Source organism: Clytia hemisphaerica, unplaced genomic scaffold, assembly GCF_902728285.1.
Source record: "Clytia hemisphaerica strain Z4C2 unplaced genomic scaffold, Clytia hemisphaerica genome assembly, whole genome shotgun sequence".
Taxonomy (NCBI): Eukaryota; Metazoa; Cnidaria; class Hydrozoa; order Leptothecata; family Clytiidae; genus Clytia; species Clytia hemisphaerica.
In genome coordinates, this window is record NW_027103962.1 from 1,324,210 (window position 1) to 1,348,570 (window position 24,361).

General features: G+C 34.3%; 2 protein-coding genes across 2 annotated transcripts; both read left to right on the plus strand.

Annotated features, from left to right (window-relative positions):
- Positions 1-482: 482 nt before the first annotated feature.
- Positions 483-18,032, plus strand: LOC136810246 (uncharacterized). The gene is made up of 19 exons (XM_067066820.1): positions 483-618; positions 1,660-1,810; positions 1,983-2,154; positions 2,754-2,786; positions 3,177-3,210; positions 3,390-3,415; positions 3,546-3,659; positions 6,820-6,933; positions 7,426-7,518; positions 8,473-8,547; positions 9,150-9,317; positions 10,063-10,125; positions 10,504-10,689; positions 10,855-10,896; positions 12,177-12,248; positions 12,654-12,794; positions 13,450-13,515; positions 16,051-16,126; positions 17,393-18,032. Exons 1-19 carry the CDS (start codon positions 498-500, stop codon positions 17,440-17,442), a joined length of 1,797 nt encoding a protein of 598 aa, XP_066922921.1. The 5' UTR covers positions 483-497; the 3' UTR covers positions 17,443-18,032.
- An 8-nt stretch (positions 18,033-18,040) lies between these two features.
- On the plus strand, positions 18,041-23,259 carry LOC136810247 (uncharacterized). The gene is made up of 5 exons (XM_067066821.1): positions 18,041-18,062; positions 19,792-20,150; positions 20,896-21,372; positions 22,164-22,232; positions 23,228-23,259. Exons 2-3 carry the CDS (start codon positions 19,801-19,803, stop codon positions 21,245-21,247), a joined length of 702 nt encoding a protein of 233 aa, XP_066922922.1. The 5' UTR covers positions 18,041-18,062; positions 19,792-19,800; the 3' UTR covers positions 21,248-21,372; positions 22,164-22,232; positions 23,228-23,259.
- The last annotated feature ends 1,102 nt before the right edge of the window (positions 23,260-24,361 follow it).

The following is a 24,361-nucleotide window of genomic DNA, read 5'->3' on the forward strand; positions in this document are numbered from 1 at the left end:
CCCTTTTTTTCTCATATATTGCCACCATGATTGTACCTAAATTCGATCAAGTTTTTATGTCAAACCTGGTTGGACTTTCATCAGATGCTTACAATTCGTCGTCCACATGACTAAAGGTTCAATCTCAAAATCAGTGTCTTGGAAAATTGGAAATCTTGCAACTCTGTTCTGCTTTTGAGAGTGGCCTTTTTGTCATATAAAAACATTGACTATTCCTCTACATGAAAAAAAGGGCAATCTCAATCTCAAACATTACCACCACAGTAAAACTTTAAATTTTGTGAGGTACTAATTTTGAGATTTAACCTTTCGTCATGTGAACAACAAATTCTTTCGACAGATTTTAAAGTTTGATTTAATATGTAGGATTAGATGTAATTTCAATTTAGCTCTACATTTTTAGTATGATTATTTCAACTTTTTTTTGAATTTTTTTCACCACTTGTTTTTATGAAATTGAACTAAAATTTCATTACAGTTAAGATTTGATTAAAAATATGCAAACAAGGAGAAAAAAAGAAGTTGACCACATTGATCCAGAATCCGTCGCAAAAGTATGGGCTATGAGAAATCATGACCCAGAAGGGTTTGAATTGGTGTTCATCGAACAAAGTATTGGTATGTGAATTTATCTTGATATTTTTTCAACCAAAAACGTTACAGTTATATATAAAAGATTCTTATTTAACCTGAACCTGATTGTTTATTTTGAAATATGATTGACTTTGATTTTTTATCTATCAGCCGTTAATCATAAACGTCAACTAAAATTGGAGATCTGTGGCCCACTGAACCGTTTCTATGGGTTCTAAGGAATGATTTCTGTGGTGTGGCGCTCTTCTTTCCCTACTTTGTGTAATGAGTCCAATACTAGTTTGACGTGACATAATATGAATGGAATAATGACCCTTACGGGTTAAAAGCATCAGTATTAGTTACTATTTTCATAGTGTGCACCCCCCCCACTCTGCAGGGGGGGGGGGGTTTTGGATTTTTGGGTCCAAAACAGCCAGGTGGGAGTCTGAAATTTTGGACTTTCAGGTGGGGGAAATAGGTTGAGGTGGGACTAGAAATCTTTAGGTGGGACTCTTATGGAAATCTTGAAAGAAAAATTATTTTAAATTTTAGATTTTTACATATTTGTCTTTGAATCCTGTAATCTGTTTTTCATTGAAAATTCCCCTAACTTTTTATTGGAATTTTCATTCCAAACTGCCCGAAGTGCCAACAAGTAAAAATTGAAGGGGAGGTCAGCACATCAAAATTTGGTAATTAAAAAATTTTTATTAAATAAAATCCCTATTTTAGGTGGGACTTGGAAAGTCAACTATCAGGTGGGAGTTTCTCAAGTGCTGGGACCTGAAATTTTAGGTGGGACCTTGACCCCCCTGCACACTATGATTTTATTTTCAGGATACAGTGTTGTACCAAACAGTATATTCTCTGAGAATAAATTTCTGTTAATCTACAATAAAGGAACTTATTTGGGCGAAAACTAATTTTGGCAAGAAGTAAAAGTCCTGAAAATTTTTAATTTTGGCAAGAACTTATTTTGGTGAGGTCCAGTTTTACTAATTTCGGCAGGAACTTATTTTGGATATTTAAACAGAAAGAGAAACAGAGAGAAAATGTTATTCAACATTTATCTTATTTTTATAGGATATGGAGTAATAACCACACGACCTTTCAAAAAGGGTAGTTTTCTCATGATTTATCCAGGAGAAAAGATAAGTGTCACAGAGGGGAACAATCGACTGGCCACTTATCCTGATTATCTTGGGTCGTATATATTTTTCCGTACCGGAGCTTGGTAAGCATGAACAAATTTCATCATAAATAGTACTATGAGATAATGATATGCTTTTTAGTGATTAGATTGCTGATAAGAAAATGATCAGGTTTAAATGTTGCATTGTTTTGCTCTCTTCTTTTGTTTCAACAACATTTTAAATTTCTTTGACATTAATTTTTATTTTTTAAAGCTTTGATGCTACACAAAGTAAGCAAATCGGGAAGTTTTTAAACCACTCAAGAAAGCATTTTAATGCTAAACCAAGACTGGTTGACACAAAAATTTGTATCTTCGCCACCATGGACATTTGCAAAGGAATGGAAGTCAGATATGACTATGGTGTACGAAATATTGATTGGAAGGTATTAATTTATAAAGTTTTTTGCTGATCATACCATTCTTATAAATGATTTTTTTTGGGCACCAAAGATGAAATAACTTTTAAAGGAAATAGAACTATTTTATTATTTTGTATGCAAAGATAAAAGCAGGCATATTTCCAGGGGTCTTTAATTGAGTTTTGGAACTCAATCTTTATGAAAAATAAAATTAGCTATGGAAAAAGGTAAATGAGCGAAAAATGTCTTCAAATATTTGATATTATAGCACTTAATTCCGCAAAAAGCCATATTTTTCTTGGGGCTTCGCCCCATAGACCACACCAGGACTTTCCTGGACCAGTTGGGCTGTTTCCAAGAACCCAGACCTCCCGTCTACTTTTTTCGAGCCTAAGGCACATTCTGAAACTCAATCTTTTGATTAAAAACAGTAGCAGCTCCAAATCCTGGAAATTTGCCTGAAAAGCTCTTAAATAAAATAACAAATTTGCTTTTTTATTAAAGAAAAGCCTCACCAGTCTGCACCAGTCAACTTCATTCAGGAATAAAGCTTCTACCAACGCCATAGGCATTATCTAGCTTATTCATCTTTTTTTCATCATTTTTTCATTCAATTTTTTTAGGAAACAGATAAACCATGTACATTATTCATTGAGGTATACTACTTTACTACTTATATACTACTTTTAGAATCTTAAGTTAACAACAAGGCACTTTAAATTTTGGAGGTTAAATAGGCAGAGGTGCCAGAAGTACTGTATGTTGTATGTGTTATGGTACTTACAAGTGTAGCTACATATAGTTTTTGAACCGTTTACTGCACTCATTACTCATATCATAACCCAGACAACAGCCTTAAGGTCTATTTTTTTTTAATTTCAAGTTAATTTTTGTTTTAAGTCTACTTCATATACTACTTGATATTACTTAGAGACCTATTAGTATTAATTTGAGGTAGAAATAAAGCAAAAGGATCAAAGTTTAGCAAAAGTATGTAGTACATTATTTGATCTTGAAGCTTCTATCTTATTCCATTTTATTTACAGGGAAACAATTTAAACAATTTAACTGGCAAGGAAGGTTCGTTCGCTTTTGTATTAGATTATATTTTAGAATTCAGCCAGATTCAGCCTCAGTTAGTTGAGTCAGCTGCTTATGTCGTCAGTTTGTATAGTCTTGCTTTTATGGAACTCAATATACACCGTTAGCAGTGTTATTAACTCTTAAATTGGAAAAAGACATTCTCTATTTTTTCTTAGATCCGAAAAAGACACCATTTCTAACGGTAAGATTATACTTTTATCATGTTAACTTTTTCTCTTCCAGTATTTCTTTTTTTATCCATCTGATCAAGACCATTATTTATGATTTAATTAGGAAGAGCTAAAAATAGTAAATTTTTTTAAACATTCTAGTCTTCACCATCAAGATTTTTGGATTCAATTGGTGCATCCAAGCGATCGAAACAATCCAAAATTGGTTTGTCCAAGCGAGTGAAACAGTCCACAAATGAGATCAAAGAAAGCAATGTTAGTGTTTTGATTTTTCCAATGACCTACTTTCTCTCCCTATTTCTAAGCAATTGTATACTAAGTTAATTTTGCGGAACTAAATTTTGCATTAGACATCAAAAAACTTGAAAATTAGTCCCACAAAAATTATGTTATTACACTCATATAACTAGTAATGTTATTAACATGAATGGCTTGCCTTCCGTAATTACAGCCATTTAAAGAATTAGAGCTGAGGTTATTTTCAAAAACCCTGCCTTTTGTGTTAACTGCCTCAGGCTTTTTACCCGTGTTAAATACTTAGTATAGGTATAATAAGGTAGTTAGTTCCCTTAGGGTAAACAGTGTGGATCTTTTTCATAGTGAGAAAACCTAAGTAGGCAGTGGATTCCAAGTTAATTATCCCCTAATTCTGGTTGTGGAAGCTATAGTGTTGGATATTTACTTACTAGTCTGAATGTGTTTCATTTTATCATTTCTTTGTTTGAGTCTGATACAGTTTTATTTTAATCCACCTCTTCCTCCCACCTTGCTTGGTTTTTCATTGTAAAAAGAAAGCAAGATTTGCCTAAGATTTGACACCATAAGCTTGTTTCTTTCATTTGTGTGTTTCAGAATTATTACTTATGGTAAAGAATGTGGTTTTTAATTGCTCCGGCCTAGGAGCCTTTAATTCTCTCTTCCGACAAGAAGAAGGGTCAAGACATTTTTTGTCTGTTTATCTAATCCGATGATCTATTCCGATTTAACAAAAACGGATCACTGATTCCGATAATACTGTGATTTGATTGGCCGAAAATATTAGAAAAAGATGGCTATCGAAAGGTCGTGGACTGGTGAGCTGTGAATACTGACAAATCTCAGTGAAAAATTGATCATTTTCATCCTTATTCATGATGTTTTGAACATGATTTATGAGAAGTTTGATGTTGCGTTGTACGTTGTACTGCTATTGTATACTGAATTCAAATACGTGTGTTTCTCATGATTTTATGCTGTAAAAATGATCTATTGTGGACTTTTGGTCATCTAATTGGTGGTTGTCCCTTTTGGATTTTCAAACTTGACAATGAAACTTTCAAACACACAGCCATTGATACACAGTATTTTTTGTGGTGTTATGTATGGCTGAAAATGATCCTGTTTTGGACTTTGTTATTGTTGTATTCATCATCGGCTGGCGACCGTTCCTTTTGATTTTTCAAACCCGACACAGATTCTTTACAAACATATCACTATGAGAATTCAATAAAGGATAATGAAGCACAGTTCCTGTGTAAATTTTAACAAGATTGGAGAAATTTTCACAGTCAGACAGTGTTATGGCTGAAAATTATCATTTTTGGACTTTGTTGTAATTTCATCGCGGCTGGCGACCGTTCCTTTTGATTTTTCAAACCCGACACAGATTTTTTACAAACACATCACTATGAAAATTCAGTAAAGGATACTAAAACACAATTCCTGTGTAAATTTGAACAAGATCGGAGAAATTTTCACAGTATTATGGCTGAAAATGATCGTTTTGGACTTTGTCGTAATTTCGTCGCGGCTGGCGACCATTCCTTTTGATTTTTCAAACCCGACATAGATATTTTACAAACATATCACTATGAGAATTGGGTAAAGGATACTAAAACACAATTCCTGTGTAAGTTTGAACAAGATTGGAGAAATTTTCACATATTATGGCTGAAAATGATCGTTTTTGGACTTTGTCGTAATTTCATCGAGGCTGGCGACCGTTCCTTTTGATTTTTCAAACCCGACAAAGATTTTTTACAAACATATCACTATGAGAATTCAGTAAAGGATACTAAAACACAATTCCTGTGTAAGTTTGAACAAGATCGGAGAAATTTTCACTGTATTATGGCTGAAAATGATTGTTTTTTAACTCTGTATCGTACCGTCAACTGCTCCAACTTGGGATGAGTGTACGCAACATGGAACTTGTTGATATCTGGTCTGTATTTTCACTTACTGTAAAATCGAAAGAGAAATTGGGTATTTTTTAATACGCGGTTCATTAAACTCAAATCTAATGATTTTTGAGGTTTGGTGAAATGCTGGTGGAATGGCCGTCCCATGTTGCGTAAGATAGTCCCAAGTTGGAGCAGTTGAGGGTAATTTCATCGCGGCTGGCGACCGTTCCTTTTGATTTTTTAAACCCAACACAGATATTTTACAAACATATCACTATGAGAATTCAATAAAGGATACTAAAACACAATTCCTGTAATTTCATCGCGGCTGGCGACCGTTCCTTTGATTTTTCAAACCCGACACAGATTTTTTACAAACATATCACTATGGGAATTCAGTAAAGGATAATAAAACACAATAGACCTTTTTTCAAAGAGGACGTCCTGTTGAATAATTATGTAGTCCAGCCATAAAAGCAATGATAGAGCCATGCATAATTACTGTATCATGCATATTGTAATAATTATGCATGGTTTTATCATTGTTTTTCTGCTGGACTACATAATTTTTCAACAGGGTGGCCTCTTTGAAAAAAGGTCTATTCCTGTGTAAATTTGATTTTCACAGTGTTATAACCGGAAATGATATTTTTTGGACTTTGTCGTAATTTCATTGGCTGGGGTGACCGTTCCTTTTGAAGATTTTTCAAACCCAAAACAGGTTTTTTTCCAAGTATACCACTATTTATTACATACACACTATTGTACCATTTTAATTGGTTTATCCTACTCTCCCCCAAGTATTATCCCAACAGAAAAAATAATGCTTAGCTAAATGCCCGTGGCCTCTAATTTAGGCTATTTTTCTCCCCGAAATTTTATCTGGACAATCAAATCAAGAACTTGGAAATATTGACTTCTAAATGTTTATCTCCTTTAGCTCCAATTTTGAACTTTTTAGTCGAGGTTGAGTGGGCGGGGGGTGGGGTTGGTTCTTTAGGCAAGAAAGTGCATATGTAATCACTTAGAAGAGCTAAACTACCAGCTGGTTTATTTATTCGTTAAGATTATTTCTCATTCTCACTCTGCAATAGAATTATTACTTTGCTTTCTGATCTGTTCTGATTAGCAGTTTGTGGGCAACGTTCTAACACAACTAACTCAACAAGCTCATCTTTCACATCTTTTAATCTCTTAAGCCGGAGCTTCCAGCGCAGCTGGTTTATTTCAGTTTCGTTTCTTGTATTTTTTAGTCAAGCCATTCAGTTCAAGCTTCAGGAACTATTAAACCACTCAACTCTTCAGCTCCCTTCAACCCTAATGAAATTCAGTCAACAAAAAGAAAACGAAAGCAACAATTTAGTGAAGTAAGGCTACTAAACTTTTAAATTTTACAGAAAGCTCACCCATTGAATTCTTTTATTTTCATAGATCCTTAGCCTTACTTTAATCGGATTAAATTTCGGGAGATTAAATTTTGCAATCCAAAAAAAACGTAAAAATCTTTGGATTTAATTTTGCACGTCAAAGTTTTCAAAAGTTTCGCGTGGATTTACTTTGGCAAATCAGCCTGAAAACCAGCTGAAAATGGCCACTTTTTTGTCACTAATAGCGAGTTTTCACTTAATTCTCCACCAATAATGCGACTTTGTTTTTACGGTGGATTAATTTCGCGATTTTTTTTAATTTTTGTAAGGGTATTCACCCCTCTAAAAACTATGCATATGTAATGTAAAAATATGTAATGATTTGCAAAAATCTTTATAGATGTATAACATTTTCTAAAACTTTTGTACCGACTGGCCTTGTGAGAACCTTTTTTGACACAGGAGTAATTCCTAACCTTTCTTTTCACGCAGAGCAATCATGAGACCAAGAAATTTCGCTGTTTATGTGGCGAAGCATTCAAGACGAAACCAATGTTTCAGTATCACTGTCGGACAGAGTGTGAGGTACAATTCAGTTTCATGTGATTCCATTCCTTAACTATGATAAGTACCTTAAGGGAACTATTTTTTGTGGGGAATAATTTTTGAGGTGTCCTAATTTGAGATTTTTTGCAGAATTTAATTTTGGGGATTTATAGACGTTTTAAAAAGTTTAACCGCTCTGTAAATTATTTAGCCATTGTTTTTTGTACTTGTAAAACTTTTTGGGAGCTAGATTTTGCGGTTTGGGGCTACATTCGCAAAAAACACTAACTTTAGTTCCCTCAGAAATTAGTTTCCTTAGGTACTACCTTTAAGGAAGTTAATTACGAATTTACTAGTTAGACAGGAATTCACACTTTCATACTTTCAACATAATATTTACAATTCTTTATGGAAATTCTTTGTCTAAATTTGGAATTGCTTTTTTAGCAGGAATAAATTGTTTAAACCCTGAACTTTTAGTTGACATTCTCCAAATGTTATCCCGCACTAGTAAGATTCTTGGAATTTCATTGGTCAAAAGACATCACGTTCTATTGAGAAAAAAGAAGATTGCATTTTATCAAACACTTTTATATGTCAGAAAAAAACAAGTTTTGTCTGTGAGAGGATTTTGGATGTGCCAGCATCCTGAACGGATGTCCGAGAACCTTTAAAATTTGATTTTCATTTTTCTGGAGTGTCCATGGATTGTGGAATCTTGTTTTAGCATCAGTTGTATTGCTATACAATGTCACTCTTTTGCAGTTAGAAAAGAAATTAGAAATGTTTTCTAATTATAGAGAAAGAACGGTTAACATGATATCATCAAATAACATCTTAAAGCCATAAAAGGAAGACTGAATAAAAAGGGAAAAATAAAATGCCTTTTATTATCATCAAGTGCCACTGAAAAATTCTCGATATCCAATTTTTCTTCTCAAATATCTGCTTAATTATTTTCCAGAAATCCAATTTTCATTTTGTTTGTTTTAGGCGTCTCCTGAATCTAATACAAACCAAACAATGCTGTCTCCAGAATGTAACCAGATGTCATCTCCAAATTCTGAAGTACGTTTTGGTTATAAAAGGATTTTTAGGAGGTTTTGATATCAGAATGATCCTTAAAATTCACCAAAATGGCATAAAAAAAAGAGGGGAAGAAAATGTGTACTTTGCAACAACAGAAAAGTACGAGAATGTCAAATTAAAAAAAACACGACAAATTACACCATCCACAACCCCGACCGAAAGTTCCCTTCCCGTTGAATTTAAATTTTCTTAGACAAAAAAAAAGTGAAGCTTTTAAAATGCCGATTTTTTGTGAAATTACACTGGTTGTGCAACCCTATGGAGGAAATAACTGGCTTCAAATCCTACATAGAAGATTCACTTCAAGCCCTTCGGGCTTTAAATTCAATGGACTGTACCACCCCTGTTTTGCAGAGAACAACGACTAATAGTCTATACAATAAAAATGTACGCATGTGCTTTGACTTTGTTTTGAAAATAAAACAACAGATGCAAAATAGACACTTCCCCAATGTGATAAGGCAAAATAGAACAGATTTAGCCTCTCATCTGCCAAAATTATTCACATATCGCAGACTGGAAAGTATCTGCTTTATAAGTGATGAAAGTTACCCCTTTTCACGGTATAAATTCTCTCTCAGGACCCAGAGGACACAACTGAAACAACACCACAAGAGGCACAACAAGTGAACGTTGAAGAAGTCGTCGTTGTGAAGAAAGAATTATCAAAAAGTACGATAAAAGATGAACCAGCTAAAGGAACCAAGAAAACTGATTCGACTGTTGGTGCAGAGAAAACTACTTCGGAGGTAGGTGGACTTGTTTGTTCTTTTGTTTTTCTTTGTTGAATTTTAGCTTCTGATTAATTTTTCGGATATTGCATGAAAGTTTTAAATTGGAGAGCACAACTATCACAAGTTCTTGTGAAAATAAAAAAAATTGACTATTCACCAAAATGCTCGCCAAAATTAAGTTTTCGCCAGAAAGGTTCCCTTAATCTAGGTCATAATAAATGCAACTTCCTTTAAATAGGGTATGCCAACTTTTTGGGGGGCTTTTGTGGGTACCAAGATTTACCAAAAAAAACTGGGGGGCTGGAAATGTTTGTTTCAGTCAGTCTGTTTCTCAGTCTCAAGTCCACTACTATCGTTTACCTTGATAGTAAACTAAATAAGCACTTTCAACATAACAACATTTAGATTTTAAAATGCGATAATGGATGGCAAAAAGGTATTATGTTAATAATAACGCTAGTGTGAAATTGTTGACTTGTGACTGTATAATATACACTGTACTCTTTCTTTATCATTTTGGTAGGTGGTGCATAGAGCGAGTTTCCTTCGATCGAAATGGACTTTCTGTAAAAAAAGGGGAGATGAAATTAGATTTAATTACAGAAGGGGGATGGGTACCAGGGGAGTTCATACCTCTCTGCAAACAATTCAGGTTCCGAGTTCGAATAGTGTAGTTTTTAAGGCAAACAATCGAAACATTTTTAGGGATAGCCTAAACTTTAAGCTGTCATACTGATGTTCCTAATATTTGATTTTACAGGCCTCTGGAATCGATTTCAATTTGGTATCAAGAAGTCTTAATGGTGTTATTGAAATCTTAGAGGTTTGTAAACTGATTAAAATGAAGCCATGCGGTTTAAAAAATTTATGAGCACGAAAGTTGAGTTTAGCGAGATATCCTATCTTGAAGCACTTGGCAAGTCGAAATATTATAAAAAGGTACCCCAGAAGCACAAACGTAAAAAAATCTTGATACTCTTAGACTTCCTTTGTTCTTTCGTTTTTCTTTGTTGAATTTCAGCTTCTGATAAGTTTTCAAAACAGAATGGGAGGTTGGAATTTAGTCACTACAAGGCATGATCAGTAATAAGCCAAAATTAGCTCACACATCACAGACCGGAAAGTATCTGGTTATGAAAGTATCTGGTTATGAAAGTGATGATGAGAGTTACTCCTTTTGACTGTATGAATTCTCTCCCAGGACTCACAGGACATAACCAAAACAACACCACAAGAGGCACAACAAGTGAAGGTTGAAGAAGTCGAAGTAAAGGAAGAATCGTCAAAAAGCAAGACAAAAGATGAACCTGCTAAACGTGTCGAAACAAATTCTACTGGTGTTGCAAAGAAAACTACTACTGTTATCGAGCAATTATTACCAGACTGTGTAAGTGTGGATTGACATAAACGTATTTTCAAGGTCTTCTTTTACTCCAAATTTTTATATTTTAAAGTCTCATAATATGATCGATGTTATATTATGTTTACTTTCTGAAAAAATGATTTTATTGTACTGTTCTTTTCATTCGAATTTTAATCTGTGAATTTGTAGGAATCGAATGAAGCTGATCGGAAAGAAAAACTGCCAGACTGTGTAAGTATCTCTGATATTATTTTGTTTTTGAGCTGAACAGGGCAGTATTTAATGAAGTTAGAACTCTCAGGTGCCTAATAAACAATGGGTTGGAATAAACGGGGTACTAATTGCCGGGGAGTTGGAAATTGTACTTTTGAAAATCCCAAAATAGGGTAAATATAGGCTAAAATCAGGCTATTTAGAGCAAAATAATAGACTTTCCCTTTGACAGCTGAAAATATTTAAAAAAATTAAAAAACGTCCTATATCAGGTCTGAGGGTTGGAAAAAAATTGAAAAACTAACAAACGGGGGGGCGTTTATTAGGTACCTGAGAGTACCATAGTGTCCTCCTGGGTCAGCTCCCCCCCCCAGAAAAACTTTGTTGCCAGGTTTAGAAATCCTCCCCCCCTGAAAATGGAAAAAATTCTTTGCCCCCCCCCCCTTTGTAGAATCCCCCCCAAAAAAGTAACAAAATTTTGCTTTCCCACCCCTTTTTTTTAAACTCCCTAATTTTGAAAACTGTCACCGCCATATATGCTCGTCTGAAAGTAGTGTTTTTCAAAACTATTAACAAACGACTATTGAAAAAAAGACTTTAAAGCGTTTTCATAGTATATCATATTAATTTTCTTAACCATGCATGTGCAGGCATGTGTTTTATAACAAAATATGCTGAAAAAAGATTAAAATCTATCAACAGAAAAAGTGTCGAGGAAAAAATATTGCAAAGGAAAAATCTAATTGAAAATAAAAAAATCTGGTCCACCCCCCAGGAAAAAGACCCCTTTTTCCCCTCACCCCTTTTTCAGAATCCCCCCCCAGGTTTTTCATTTTTTCTTTCCCCCCTCTTTGGCAAAATTTTTCCAAAAAAAATCCCCCCCCCCAGCAGAAAGGGGGGGGGGAACTAAGTACAAACCATAACAGCTATTCACTAAGTGATGGATTAACCTTTTCTGCACATCGATCAAACTTTTCTTTTCATTATAGACGATTCAAGGGGATATTTTAGAGGGGAGACTCAGCGGACTCATATTATTACAAAACTAAATTAATTTATGAAAAGTTTTGTAACTGAGATGTTAAGTCAGTTGTGATTACCCATGGTTTAAGTAAATAGGTTAGAATTTTGAGTGCGATTAAGGGACGAACGTTTCTGTACAGTAATATGTTCTTTTTCTTTTAAAGCTCTAAAAAAGCTAAAATGCCCCTTAGCTACTACCAGACTGATTAACCAAGCTGTTTAGTTTTATTGACGCGTACTTAGACTTTTTGAAAACCACTATCCCTTTTTTATAGAGTGCTCCTTTTGACATCAATGACTCGGCTATTCAGCCTGACATAGAAGAGATGAATTTCAGTCAAACAGAGGTTTGTTGTTTTATCAGTTATGGTTCCTTTGAAACGGATTAATAATTTCTGTAAGCTTTTGAAGCAGTGCCAAATTTACCTCAAGCCTCTGTGACGCCACAGGGCCGTTAGAAGTACTACATCGTCTTTCAAGAGCTTTGTTATGGTACAAGTTTTTACGGGTTTATTTGTAATTTTTCTCAATTTTTGGGGGTTTAAAGATTTGCCTTGGGAATGAGTAAAACGGCCGAATCTCGAATCTCACTCCAGTCCTCAGTTTAGTAGTTGGCTACTGATTTGGGGTCGTTGCGCTTTTCCCGTGTTGGCACAATATGGTAAGTCCCTGGAATGATGATATGAATTAATAGGATTAAAGGTATGCAGATTTTTAGCTCTAATCTAATTTGTAACCTACCTTTATTTCAGGATGAAGTGTCAGATTCGGAGTCAGAATCGGAATTCGACGATGACGTCAAAGACCAGAACTACGAACCTTCTGACGAATCTGAAGAATGCCAAAGCGACGAATATGAAAGTGATGAATATTCAATTCAAAATATTAACGAGGTAACCTAATGTACACATTTTTTTCTCGATTCTGATAGATGAAATCTTGAGCTGTGAAGAACTGAACAGATCTTACAAGAATTAGTCAGCAGGCTCTTCAATTAAAAATGTCTTTTAACCATTCGCGCGCTTTCCTCTTTTTTCCGAGTGCAAAGCATTTAGCAGACCTCAAGACCGAACTTTGAGTAAGTGGCCAATTACAATTTAACAGCAACGGAAATTCCAAAAATTCTACCTGTAGTGCTATGAACCCTATTTCATGCAAACTGGTCGTGAACTGGCACTTTTTTAGATAAAGATTTAGAAATAGAGGGGAACAAAATCAAAAAGGAGTTTCCGTCTGCACTTGTAGTTATATTTTCTGAAATTATGAATACTTTAATCGGATTAAATTTCGCGAGCCTAAAAATTCGCGAAATTTTTTAGATTTAATTTCGCGAGTCAGCGGTTCGCGTGGATTTAACAGCTGAAAATGGCAATTTTCGGGCACAAGTGGAGAGTTTTGACTGGTTTCTCCACCCAAAATGCAAATTTTGCGACTCAGCAATTTCACACATTTTCGCAAGTTTTAATTAAATGGCAAAAAATCGCGAAATCGCGAAATTTTATCTGGCGAAAATTAACACGATTTAAGTATAAACTTTTACTTTTTTAGAAGAGCAAAGGTAGCACCAAGCCAAGTCAAGCCAAGGTAGCACCCAAGCTAGCAATCAAGCAAAAGGTATTAATTGAGTACAAAAACATAAATGTTAATGAAAACATTTTAATCTTTGGCGATTTTAACGAGGAGATACCAGATAAAAATATGTTAAAATTTTTAGATTCTTTTTCATTAAAATCTCTAATAAAAAAACCAACATGCTTTAAATCAGAGAACGGTAGATGCATTGATTTGATCCTTACAAATCGGCCCCTTTGCTTCAAAAAAAGTGGTTCCTTCGATACAGATCTCAGTGATTACCATCATTTGATATATAGCATGTTCAAAGCTAGTTTTAAAAAGGCCCCGCCTAAAGTTATAGAATATAGATCTTTTAAAAATTTTGATGAAAAGTGTTTCCGGTCGGAACTTTGTCGAAACTTTGATTGCGACTTCTCAGATTTCGAAACTTTTAGCAACACCTTTGAAAATATTCTTGATACCCATGCACCAATGAAAAAGCGAACCATCCGGGGAAATCAAAAACCCCATATTACAAAAGCTGTTCGAAAGGCAATTATGGTTCGCACCTTCTACAAAAACAAAGCAAGAAAAGCGACCGGAAACACACATTATAAAACTTTATATCGCAAACAAAGAAATCTTGTTGTAAATTTAAATAGGAAAGCAAAAAGAAAGTACTTTCATGATCTAGGGACATCGCAAAGCTTTTGGAAATCAGCGAAGCCCTATTTTTCTGAAAAGATCCAAAATCATGAAAAAATCTTTTTGCTTGAAAATTCAAAACTGATAGACGATGAAGCCACCATCGCTAAAATTTTTAACAACTTTTTTGTAAATATTGCGTCAAATCTAGGTCTAAAAACTTCAGATTCCAATCTTCCTACAGACCTTGAGATTGATTCGCTGTCGAACCATCCAAGTATTATACGCATCACTGAATCCATGTCTAAAACAAATCTTTTTCCTTCAGTGATATAATTCATGCAAATTCCCCCAAAGTCTTAAGAAGGCAAGGGTTACTCCTGTTTATAAAAAGGAAGATAAGTTTCTGAAGAAAAATTATCGACCAATTAGTATTTTACCAGCTTTTTCTAAAATTTATGAGAGAATAATTCATAACCAACTCTCTTCCTACTTCGATGACATTTTCGATTCAAGACTCTGCGGGTTTAGAGCTAAACACAGCACTCAGCATGCATTAATACAAATGATTGGTCAATGGCATCAAAGTCTTGATGGGTCCGGAAAGGTGGGGGCAGTTTTGATGGACCTGTCGAAGGCTTTCGATTGCATTGATCACAAACTTCTGGTTGCAAAGCTCAAAGCCTACGCAATTGATACAAAGAGTCTTGAACTATTGAAAAGTTATCTAAGTAATCGCTATCAGAGAACAAAAATCGGCTCTGAATACAGTGAATGGCAAGAGATCACTCTAGGTGTTCCACAAGGCTCGATTCTCGGGCCTCTTTTATTTAATATTTTCATAAATGATTTATTTCTTTTTATTGTGAAAGCTAGCATTTGCAATTTTGCCGATGATAATACCTTACACTCGTGTGCTGAAACTCTTGCAGAAGTCATCTCGAATCTAGAGTTTGACCTGGAAATAATCTTAGACTGGTTTTTAAACAACTACCTTGCTGCAAATCCTGGTAAATTTCAAATGCTAGTTTTAGGAAATCAGAATATTCCTATAGAAATCACTGTCAGAAATCTACGAATTCTGTTGAGCTTCTCGGTATTACCATTGATAACAATCTCACTTTCGAATTACATATCAATGATCTTTGCTCTAAAGCTAGGTCGAGAGTCTGGAGTCTGAACAGAATTCGCAATTATCTAAATTTTGATCAACGAAAGTTGATATTTAACGCTTACATCATGTCAACATTTAACTATGCACCAATAATTTGGATGTTTTGTAATAAAACTACATATGAAGAAATCACCAAAGTCCATAAACGGGCATTGAGAACATTACTTTGTGATTTCATAAATGACTATGAGGTTTTATTGCAAAACGCCAAATGTAAAACGGTTCATGAAATTCAGCTTTGCTTTCTACTTTGTGAGGTTTACAAATCCGAAAATAAATTAAATCCAAAGTTCATGCAACAAATCTATATAACGAAGGAAATAAAATTTAACTTCCGAAACAAAGTTTTGATGACAATACCTAAGGCTAAGTCTCAACGTTTTGGAACTCAATCCTTTTTATTCCGAGGAAGCCTGATCTGGAATCAAATCCCAGAAAAAATAAGCTCAAACCATCAATCGATTCTTTCAAATCCTCGCTGAAAGAAATAAACCTTACAAATGTTTGTCTTTGTAAAATATGTATATAAAATTTTTTTTATCTTATATATTCTTTATTATAGTATTGCGTATTCTCTACAGTTGGTATTAATTAGTATTTTATTATAACTATGTCAGACCAACATTAAATAAATCGGAAAATATCTCTTATAGTGCCCTAAAATTCCATTCGTATAGGTGACCGAATTAAACTAATTTGAAATTTTCATTTCCGTTCATCAAATCATTACTTTTGTTTTATTTCCAAACAAAGTTGATGTGACTTCAATTTTATAGGAAAGGAATACAATTTCGGATTCATATATATTTGATGGGTCAAATATTGAGGACGGAAGCAACGATCAAGAAATAGGTAACAGGCATGGCGTTCTAAATTAATGTTATGGTAACGGGTCTCTTTTTTTGAAGTGGGCAAATATTTGATGATGTCTTTGCCCTTCTTTGAACACTAGTAAATTTATAGAGACATAATCCAAAATGCTTACAGTAACTTTCAGGCAGCTCCAATTTGATTAACGAATCCTTTCACGTTGGATTTTGGGTGATGCTATAGTAAAAATATGTTTTGTGACTTTTTCCTATAGGTTGACTGCTATAAAGTACCTTTTTAGCCAGTTTATTTATTAGAAAATATCATGTTTTTTAGTTGTGAATATCCCAAGGAGCAGAAAGACGAAGGAAGGCAAACGCATCTATGACAAGGTGCAATACTGTTTGTATTGTCAAGGTGAAGTTGGCAATATAGGAAGACATCTCAGAAGTTGCAAGAAGGCAGACAAAAGCGTAATTAAGCCGTTATAGACCCTGACACGAGCAAGACAGAAAAAAGACAAACTATATCTTGAGTTACGTGGACGCGGCAATTTTTATCACAACATAAAGGTAATACAACGTTGTAGATTTACCAAGGCGGCTACTGTGAAAAATGTTTACTTTAATGTCAGAAATTTTGCGTCCAGAAAATTTCGCGAGTCAGTCAGTCCATTCGTGTTTTAATTTTCGCGAAATTAGAATTTTTTAGACAGAAACACTGGTAAAGTAAATAGGATCTCTGTCCTAATAGTGAATTTAGTTAAACTGGTGTATAATTTTAGACCTTCCCTCCAGTTTCACCAAAGGTGGTTGCAACACTGATTAAAGTATTTTCATTGCTATCAAAATTAAGTTTTATGTGTTTAGATTTCTGAAGTTTCTGAAACAGCTCATTTCCTCAGAAAAAAGACAGGACCTTTTATGTGAATGTAAATTTATTTGAATATCGTTTAAAACACTAACTGATTTTTAATTTTCTATCAGGTCCTCAAAACTTTCCCCAGTTTCGTTTTTTATAACTCAAATAGGCAAATTTAAGCATATTTTGAGCTTGATTCACTATTTTTTGTAAGCTTCGAAAAATTTATGTTAGGATCCGATAATAAACATCCCTCGAGCATTTTTTTCAGCCTTATTAAGCTCTCAACCTAAGCATCTCTGAGCCTGTGTTCGGATTTTAATATGCTGATAAAAGAAATACGTACAGCTATAGCTCATCCCCTCAGAATCAACAGGACCTTATGAATGTGATCTGAATTTAAATGAATACTATTTGAATTATAACTGATTTTTAACTTTCTATCAGGTTCTCAAAACTGGAGGAGATCTTGTCGTTTGGCGGCGACCATCTGTTGATGAAATTGTCAACGTCAAGGACTACATTCCATGCAAATATTGTTTATCCTTCTTGCTTCAAAGCGATATGTGGAAACATGTGAAATCTTGCCCTTTGAAACACGAAGAAGCCAGAGAAAAGGATTTAGTTATCGAGGCCAAGTGTTTACTTTACCCAAATCGGTTCTCTGGTGGTGCATCTAAAGAATTGCAAATTATGATTTTACAGACTATGTACAAAGACTTGATCAGCAAAGTTGCCCATGGAGATCATTTGATTACCACATATGGGTCATTTATGTTAAACACATCAGGAATCAAAAGAGCAAATGAAATATCGCAAAGAATGCGAATTCTCTCAAGACTCCTGATCAAGATAAGGGAGCTGAAATCCGAAGAATCCCTTTCATTAACGGATTGTATTGATCCTTCTATGTTTGATATGATTATATCGTGTACTCAAGATTTGGGTGTATTTTCCTACGAAACAGTGGACGGCGAGAATGTTTCTGCTTTCAAACTTCCCTCTCTGCCTTTGAAAATCGGATACAGCCTCGATAAGTGCTCGCAGTTGTTGAAAGGGATCAGCATCAAGAATGGTGACTCTTCGTTAAAAAATGAGAGCAACCGATTTTAGTGACGTAAGATAATTATTTCCATATTTTTTTAATTTTTTGTCGGTAAACAAATTCAGCACTCAGAAATTTTGTCGTAAACAGTATTAAGACACAAAATTTTGCACCTAAGCATGCAGTTTTTAAAAGGAAAAATGTTTAAAATCGAATGGTAAAAAATAATCTCCGGTCAAAAGTAATTTTTCGTCTTTTTTGCCCACGAATTTCTTACCGATAAGGTATGTAATTGAGTGATAAAAGATGAATGATATTTGTAGACCTCTCAAGATATGAATTATAATTTATTTAGTTAAAAGGACTGAAAAGTATGGCTATAAAAGTCAGTACAGGAAGGAATTATATATTTTCTTTTGGTTTAATCTAATTTTTCAAGCAAAATTACGTAAAACAATTTCTTGTATTCCTCAAGGCAAGAAAAACTACCATTGACAATGTTAAAAAGGATGATTCAAAAAATGCTGGAAAAAAAACACAGAAAAGGTGTGAAAAAAGAATTGCCGTATGCTTAAAAATCGCTAGCGAAAAAGCTCCGTGCGAGAATCGGAGAGTTCCGATTTAAGTGTATCATAATATACAGGGGGGGGGGTCAAGCAGTTAGTACAAGACATTATGCCTACTATGTGACTTTTTTGAACTAAGGGGCTACACCACCACCCTTTGACAGTTAGTACCAAATATACTAAGTGATTCTTCAGTAAAATTCACTAGGACCACCCCTTAAAACCTATCAGACGTGACTATAATGTTTACTTTTTGTCAAAGCATGTTCCTATAATTGTTTTAAAACAGTTATTAATAAGTTTAAGTCAATAGAAGTCTTTGTTATAACACAATAATTTATACAAGATAAATATAATATAGTATATAAATAGCCCCTCTCAATGTAACCGTAAATAAAAATAAAACATTCAGTCAAAGCTGAAAAAGGGTAACAACATGTATTTAACGAATTTTCTTAGGCTTTTCACCACTTACTTAGGGAGAAACCTTTTCGCAATTTATAGCAACCTGTAGCAAGAATATTCAATACACCTCAATGTTTTACAGACAAAACTTAACTTATAAGATCTAAACAGAAGATACAAAAAGGTTTTATATATTGTTTTATAACCTACAATATATAATATCAAAATATCAACTCCAAAACCTGATGCAAAGATCTAAATAAACCTGAAAGACTTTAGATTGATATCTTCAATTACTTTTTGAAGGTAGCCTTACAAAGAAATTGAATCATCTTAGGATTGCACGACGAGCATAGACCTGCAAACCAATCCAAATGTTTAAAAAACTGATTGAAAGTTGTAAACTTAAAAATTCATAAAAAACAAACTTTTAACAATCAAAAGAAGTAACTTCTCAAAGACAGAATGAGATCTTTAAAGTTGAAGAACAACATAAATATGAAAAAAAACAGAATTTACAGTCGAAATTTTTTGCTTTCAAATTTTTTCTAAAACAGGTAAAAAAGCAGCAGTTAGTATTGATTTGTACTAACTGTTTTCCTAGATTTTCTACTTGACACCACCCTAAATGTCACTTAGTACCATCAAGTACTAACTGATTTTTGAAATTTATACAGGTATACCACCACGGTACTAACCGGCATAATGTCTTGTACTAACTGCTTGACCCCCCCTGTAATATAGATTTCTTTTCAACCTTTGTATACCATGTAACCGAACGTTAGTTCTGTGGTGAATTTCAAAATTAAGTAACATGTTTTTCATTTTAGTTGTTTGCTATGGAATGGAAAGCCAGAATTTCGACTGTTGCTTTAAGAACTCTTGACGATTCCAAATTTAATCGTGTTACTTTGCTACCAATAACGGATGACCTGATGAAAGTCAGAAGCTACATCAAAGGGCAAATTCCTAAGCTCACTGCAGCGTTGCATGAATCTAAATGCCTTGATGACTGGAGAAGTCTTGCTGAAGTTATCGGGGTGAGGCTGTCTATCTTTAATCGAAGAAGAGGCAACGAGGTCTACCAGATGCTCGTAACAAAATTTAAAGATCGAAATCAAAGGAAAGATGCAGAAATTAAAGAAATAAAAGATAACTTAACGCCACTTGAAATTCGTCTAATGGAAAGGTTTGTCTTTTCTTTCGTCATCGGACATTTAAATATTTTCCTTTGCGAAGAATTTGTTTTTACAAATTCCTCTACTTTTATCAAAATTATCACCCTTGTTCCAGGATTGCCAGGATTGCCATGATTGCTTGGAACCCTTAATCGAAATGTAGACGCATACAAAGAAAATTTCTAATAATGGGGAGTTGTCTTAACCCTATTCATAGTAAGCTTTTAGGGACGGTTTAGAACTTCGGGGAAGCTTTTCCTGTACCTGTAACTTTTGATCTAACTGGTCTTTTAAATGAAATTTGGCACACAAGACCCTTGTCATGAGGTAACTTTTGACAAAAAAGAAATTAAAAAATTTAAATCTTCTCATCATTCTCAAGGTGTGAAAATTTTTAGGTATCATTTTTTTTCGAAGCTAAATAGAAGTTGGAAATTCATAGAAAATTTTATGTCCAAAGCTATATTATTTCAGGGAGCTAAGAAAAAAAACTCCTAAATGTCCCTAATGACTTTCATCCAAAGTATTAAAGTGATAAAACAAAACCCTTAGAAATTGCTCTTTTACTCTAATTAGGAAAAAAGATTATTAATTGCCTATCATATTGTTGGATAATGCCTTTTTTGACCTTTTATAACACAATGATGTCAATTCACAAAGCATTTAAAAATCTATTATCGTAGATTGCAGAGGTTGTAAAAAGTAATTATTCTGAAGTGAGTCTTAAGATTATTATAATCATTATTTTTATTTTAGTCTGGAAATCGTTTATGTGAGGGGAAAAAGAGGTCGGAAAGTTCCTACGATCATGAATATTGAAGAAGTCTATGCAATCCAAGCATTGAATCTATATCGAGATGTTGTTGGGGTGAATAAATCGAATCCATTTGTATTGGCGGCACCAACCAAGAATTCTAAGAGGTCATTGCGAGGAAATGCTTGCATGGCCAAAGTCCTTGCCAAAATTGAAGGCCTCGAAAGTCCGGAGAGAATACATTCCACAGAGCTTAGAAAATTCTGTGCTACGGTATCTCAAATTGCCGATCTATCCGAGAATGACTTGGGGTGGTTGGCTAATCATTTGGGACATGATTTTGTCTGTGCATAAGGAATATTATCGATTGCGGGATTCGACAGTCGAGCTTTCCAAAGTGTCCAGAATATTGTTAGCGATTGATGAGGGAAATGCATCAAAATTCATGGGGAAGAAACTCTCCGAAATAACCATTGAAGGTATGAAAATCTCTAGTCGAGAGTTTTAAAACCAATGGTATTTTCATCACCGTAACATTTCGAATACATTGGGTTTCAACATGAAGATATAAACGACTAGAGATCCATATCCATATCCATATCCTTCCTTGTCGGTTTCATATTATGATATTCTTATAACATTACCTTTCAACTTTAACATGGCCTTTTTTTCAAAGCTACAAAAAAATCATTCGTGTGATAAAAGAGATTCAAAAGTATACACGCAGTTGAAATCCTACAGTTCAGCGTCGTCAAATGTTGATAAAATTTCTTGCAAACTTATGAGATAGTTTGAGAACCTTTTTTTGTGAAATACAAGTAATTTTCAAGCTGGATCAAAGTTTTTAAATGCAAAATCAAAGAAAATGAAATTGTGACGGAGTTTTGTCGGATTTTAAATATCAAATTTGAAAAACAGGCGGCAACGAAGCTCGCTTTCAAAGACACAATAAAAGATGGATCTCCAGTCGTTTGCATTTTCCTGGCTTCAAGCAACTTTCGTATTCATGATGATGTATCACGTTCAAACTTGTGTTTTCAAATTCTACCTGTGCAAGAACTTTCAATCCTAATTTCACCATATCGAAACTTCGCTATGGTGATTTTTGCCTGTATGGTGTTAAAATAATTCAATAATTCATAAATCAAAATGATAAAAAATGCCAGCGACGTTTTCATTGGCCGAGTTTAAACATTTAATACTTGATGTGAGCCCTGTTCATACTTGAAATTAACAATCTTCAACCATTGTTCTTGATTTCTATTCATAGAGTTACCACCTGTCATCCCCTTAGAGGACGTGGACGATGAGAGTTTAGATGAGGATATCGTACAACAAGGTATTTTTCTATGATAATTTTTTACACACAATAGTCTATTATAGCAACTTTCTTACAGTACTGAGCTTAACTTGACGACACACAATTTTTTTCCATACACAGGTTTTTCAGGTTCGGTCAACTTACGTAATTTCTGACATTATGGAAGCAAACATTCTTTTCATCACTGCGAATTCATTCTATCTGATTATAATTCTATGATTTTATTACCCATTACATCCGAGGGGGGGGGATTAGGGATCCCATAGGCCCATAGGAGACCACCCATTACATTTTAGAGGTGAATTTGTAAAAAACGATTTTAGCCATATAAGAGGCCTCGAGATGTAAAAAAAATTTCCATTGGCGCAAACCATGGTTGCGCCTCCTATAAATTCCGAACCCCCAATATTTTACCTCATCCGATCGGTTCAGAACAGCGGTACATAAGAACAATTTTACTGTATAACTTTGAAAAATTATCTTGTCACTGCCAATGATATTTGGAAATATAACAGATTTTGATTACACTATTTAGAATAATTTCCAAAGAGGAAATTTCCCGGGGGGGGGGGGCACTCGAGGTAAGTGACCTACTGCGTACCCATTTTTTTCAGGCTTCAGAAAGTGCACTGTAAGGATATCAACGAGAGAGGAGATGCACTGTAAGGGTCTAAAATTTGGGAAAATACGAAATTTTTGGGTCAATTTGGGAAAATTTCGAAAAATTGCACCATAAGGGTCGATTTTTAGCCATTTTTTTCCTGCACTGTAAGGGTCGATTTTTAAAGGCCTTAATTTTTTCCGCACATACGGTCGTTTTCAGATCGAGTGAAATTTGGCGTGATCAAGTGATTGGTGACCCCACTGGGGGCTCTTATAAAATAGATAATCGCTTACACGTTTTATTAAAAACATGATTCATTGGAGTTTGTTGAATTGTTTTATAGCCCAAATCAAGCCTCGTTTTTTTGCAAGGGTTATGCTTAGAAATGATGAATATATCTAATCATTAGGTGACAAGGCCGAAGCCGAAGTAAATTCATCATTCTACAAGTTCATCACATCAGTAAATTCATCATCCAATTCTACATCATTCAATTCTCTACCTGGATCTTCTCCAAAGACGCAAAAGACTGTCAAAGGTATGTTTTCTGTTGTTTTCATAATTTCAAATTCGTAATTTAGAGAGATGACCAGCCATATTATTTTTGGAAAAGAGGCTCAGTTATGCTTAGCTATATTCAAGCTCAAATTATGCTTGTGATATGCTTATTTTTCCTAAAAAAATGAGATTAATTTTTTCTGTAGATTCTTCTGTCACCAAATTGAGTGCAAAAATAGCAAACTCTTCATTCACTGAATTTTTCCAAGGTTTATTTAAAATGGAAAAGAAAAATGAATCTTCCCAAGTACACAACCGATGACCAATGACCCAAGTTCACTAATATGCTTATGATATGCTTATTTTTTCACCAAATCCAGGTCTCAGTATGCTTATAAACGTTAGGCTTATAAAATAAACACATGTATTTTCATATATCTCCGTTATAAAGAACAAACATCTCTTACATCATTTAGTCGAAAACCTCGCAAAAAATAACTTCGAAGAAGCTGTTGTATTATTCTTTTTTAAAGGTAAACAGACAAGAAGCTCACAAAGAAAATTGCGCTAAATTATCTAATTATTACTAGTCGGCTATATCAATCCTCGTCTTATTGACGACCTCCGTTCTAGGGGTCAGGCGCTGTATATCTTTTGGCATTTTTGGAAAAATGCGATACCTCGATTTGGCGCAGATGTAGAGTTTTGTGACCCCTATAGGGGTCATCATATCATATTATATCATCACATTTACCGCATCCCTTTAGGGATCCTGTTTAATTTTCATGTAGAATAGGTTAGACGGGGTTATGCAGGTTCTTCTCTCTAAAGGGATGCGGTAAATGCGATGATATGACAACATTGTCTAACCGATTCTTTTAACAATGCGTTCTACTTTCCCTGAAAACAAAAGCAGAAAAAGTCCTCATGTTTACATTAAGCTCGATATGACATGCTTTGGTGCAAATTCTTTACATCGGCCAATCTAACCGCTCAGAAACTTATTTCATATAATATTCATCACAAATCTTGATGAAAAACTTGA

Excerpts from the sequence above, each read along its gene's own strand:
- LOC136810246 (XM_067066820.1), top strand. The coding sequence starts at position 498 with ATGCAAACAAGGAGAAAAAAAGAAGTTGACCACATTGATCCAGAATCC. Across the intron at positions 1,811-1,982 it reads TTTTTCCGTACCGGAGCTTG|CTTTGATGCTACACAAAGTA; the intron begins GTAAGCATGAAC and ends TATTTTTTAAAG. Across the intron at positions 9,318-10,062 it reads CAGAGAAAACTACTTCGGAG|GCCTCTGGAATCGATTTCAA; the intron begins GTAGGTGGACTT and ends TTGATTTTACAG.
- LOC136810247 (XM_067066821.1), top strand. The coding sequence starts at position 19,801 with ATGGAATGGAAAGCCAGAATTTCGACTGTTGCTTTAAGAACTCTTGAC. Across the intron at positions 20,151-20,895 it reads GAAATTCGTCTAATGGAAAG|TCTGGAAATCGTTTATGTGA; the intron begins GTTTGTCTTTTC and ends TTTTTATTTTAG.